At 42.4% G+C, this 3,274-nt stretch overlaps 1 protein-coding gene across 1 annotated transcript; it reads right to left on the bottom strand.

The window, feature by feature from the left end:
- Window positions 1-775: 775 nt before the first annotated feature.
- Window positions 776-1,921, bottom strand: LOC121964560 (transmembrane protein 100-like). The gene has a single exon (XM_042514764.1). It carries the CDS (start codon window positions 1,579-1,581, stop codon window positions 1,111-1,113), a length of 471 nt encoding a protein of 156 aa, XP_042370698.1. The 5' UTR covers window positions 1,582-1,921; the 3' UTR covers window positions 776-1,110.
- Between the last annotated feature and the right edge of the window lie 1,353 nt (window positions 1,922-3,274).

Here is a 3,274-nt window from a genome sequence, read left to right as displayed (position 1 = left end):
AATTTTATTTTATTTTATTTTTATAAATTTAAATGTTCTATTTTTAAAATGTTGTTATGAAACGTACAAATGCAATGTATCAGTGGTTTGCAGAGATGCTGACTTTTTTTTGGCGACTGACTGAGAAACATTAAATGTCTGCAGATGCAGAAGCGAAATGTTATATCCAACAAAAAGAGGAATTAGAGTAACGTATGAACCGCTGAGGCCACATTTCGAGTTAATCAGAGAAGAAGAAACAGGAAGAGAAACATCAATAACAGAGTACCATGTTAAAGTCTTTCGTAGCTTATTAGCAGCTTTTCAGCAGAGAAACTGTACATCATCGATGAGCTCTGAAGGGCCACAGCTGACCTTTTATTTCATCAAATAACCTGCAGACGAATCGATTCGTTGAGTCTGTAAAATGTCCGAAGAATCGATTATTAACCCTTTAAAATCCAGATCGATGTCACTTTTCTTGTCCTGCATTCAGGTGCCTTTCAAGAGTATTTCGACCTTTAGATTTTTCTGATTTCTTTGGAAAACAAGACTGAAAACGCAACTTCGCCAAGAAATGTCCCACGAACTGCAAGAAATTCTTAGATTTAGAAAATTATATTAAAAACAGAAAACTATATTTGTAATTATCATACTTGTATATTTAAAATGATCTCACAAAATGATAATTATGATTATTTTCAGGGACTCATGCCATTTCTTTTTGCTATTTTTCATGTAATTTTCTTGTGTGTTTGTTTGGTTTTTTTTACTAATTTCTTGCAGATTTTGGGCTCATTTCCTTTGTTAGTTGCTTGTTGCCTTCTTCTCATATATTTGAAAGAAATTGAGCAAATTTGCTCAAGTTTCAGACTCGTGTCAGAGTTCGGCTTCCGGTCTGGAGTTTAAAGCCTGCAGGTCCAAATGTGTCCAAACACTCGTCCTTCGCTCTGACCATCGTCTCGTCCTTTAAGGCGTCGTTTGCAGAGTTTTCTCGCCTGCAGCGTGAAGGCGAGACGCACTTTACGAAAATGCAAAGTCCACCAGTTTATGTCCCAGTTAAACTTTGTCGGTGAGGTGCGTTTTATGTTCACAGCCTGAACCACCAACGTAACTTAAACTCCACGCCGCTCAGGCCACGCAGTAACCGTGGCTCGCCATGAGGGCGGTCTGACTCTCCCTCCGCTTGTCCCTCTTCTTCCTCAGTCGGATCCTCCAGCAGACGGCGCTGGATCCCAGCAGGCCCAGTCCAGCAGACAGCAGCACCAGCCCCAGCACCGAGATGGTGGACCCGTGCGAGTTGAAGGTGTACGCCACCGCCGTGACCACGACTCCGGCGATGAGTACGACAACGCCAAACGGCACCATGCAGCGGTAGCAGGACATTTCAGCGCCACCTGTGGCTGCCGTCAGCTGGATCTCGTTGACGTGCGGGACGTGTGTCGTCACGACGACGCCGCGGTCCTTCCTGGCCTTCTCCCGGCTCAGCTTCTCGGCAGAGATGGATGTCGGCATCCTCACGGCGCCTCTGGGGATCCTGCCGGCTTTGCTGTGGAGGTCGTCCGGCATGGCGATCTTACTGGCGAGGAAGAGGTGGGCCATCTTTACACTGATGTCAGCAGTCAGCCAATCACAGAACAGCTAGCTGAAAAAGGAAAATTGAAGAGGTGTTAAAGAATCTCTCCTGTATCGACCTCAGTGGCTGAAAATGACATAAACAGCTACAACAAATATTAACCCTTTAACACCGGGAGCAACATCAGTTTACGCGTTCATTCAGACTCCGTTCACGAGCATTTAAACCTCTGAAACCCGAGAAAAACACCGAAAAAATCTGCAACTTGGCATGAAAAAAAAGACTAATGTCCAGAAACTCTTTTCTTTTTCTTTCTTTTTTCTTCCTTTTCTTTCTTTCGTTCTTATTAAATTTGGGTAGTTTTCTCCTAACTTGTAACTTATACTCGTGTTCTTGAAAGAAATTAAGCCAATTTGCTCATTTAATTTGAAGCATGCGTTGACAAAGCTCTCCTCCCTCTGACTCCTCATCCTCAGTGACGACGATCGTGACTCCTGATGTGTTTCATGATGTTCAGCTGCTGCTAACGACACTTTAATGTGAAACAGACGGAGGAAGCATTTAGATTTCATTAACAGCAGATCAGAAAACAGGGAGGGTCTCGCTAAACATGATCAGAGACATAAATCAGGGACAGTTAGAAATAATCGCCTGATGGAGGTCAGGAGGTCCATCATCTGCTGCAGTTTGGAAGTTACATCATCAAATAAGTGGAGTAATTAGTACTATTTTTTTTTAGTTTATTTTTCTTTCTTTTACCTGATTTATGTATTTATTTATTTATTTTGCTATTTTGTTTTACTTTTTACTCATTTCTTACAAATTTTGGGGTATTTTTTTCTTTTTTTGCCCTTAGCCTTCTTATGTTTTTTTTTTTTAAACAAATCAAGCCAGAGTGACAGGGTTAGATAAAATTGTCAAGACATTTTGGCAAGATTTTGTAAAGTTATGTTTCTAAACATGTTAAATCATGTCCAACCGCCCGCTCCGACTGGAGCAGTTTTACAAACTGTCATTGTGTGCGAACAATATGCACAGAGGTGGTTATTAATAGCGCCCATACCACCGACTCATCACATGTACCTGTAAGCCAGGCATCACCAACTGGCGGACCACGGTCCAGATCCGGACCAAAACTTCGTCCCATCCGGACCCGTGGCCAAGTTGTAATAAAATGTAAGAATGAGAACAATATTTTTTAAGGAGTAGTGCTGGGCAATTAATCGAAAAATAATTGAAACCGACATTCAGAACCTCTAACCGATGTAACCTTGCCCATTTTGGGTATTTCAGTTATTTAAAAATTCCCTTAACCCTTTCCCCACCGGGGCAGCCAACTCCCACGCATCTGCCACGCGTCTCACGCTTTTGGGCTGTCTCACGCTCTCACAACAAAAAAAAACACCAAAACACAGCAAGGGCAGAAGTGTTGAACATTGATGTAAAAAAGTGAACAACTTTGACTGTAGAACAGCTGAGTGTTTGACAGCCACAGCATCTCATCATCACAGATCAAACAGCTGATGGTCCGACAGCAGCGCAGTGAGACAGACAAACAGAGCGCAGCTTCTCCTCAAAGCACCAAAGTGTCTGAAACAGACACATCTGCAGAGGTGAAAGTGACTTCTTTAGACTCTACAGACGACTTTGTGTTAGTTTCAGCTTTAATCAGACTTTGGATGAATTATTTAGAAACAGCAGGACGCATCGCTCCGTGTC

This window comes from Plectropomus leopardus, unplaced genomic scaffold (genome assembly GCF_008729295.1).
Source record: "Plectropomus leopardus isolate mb unplaced genomic scaffold, YSFRI_Pleo_2.0 unplaced_scaffold16033, whole genome shotgun sequence".
NCBI classification, from domain to species: domain Eukaryota; kingdom Metazoa; phylum Chordata; class Actinopteri; order Perciformes; family Serranidae; genus Plectropomus; species Plectropomus leopardus.
Note: the sequence above shows the minus strand (reverse complement) of the source record. Positions and strands in the feature narration are given on the sequence as shown.

Bases quoted from the DNA above. Each gene is read 5' to 3' on its own strand.
- LOC121964560 (XM_042514764.1), bottom strand. From the start codon at position 1,581: ATGGCCCACCTCTTCCTCGCCAGTAAGATCGCCATGCCGGACGACCTC.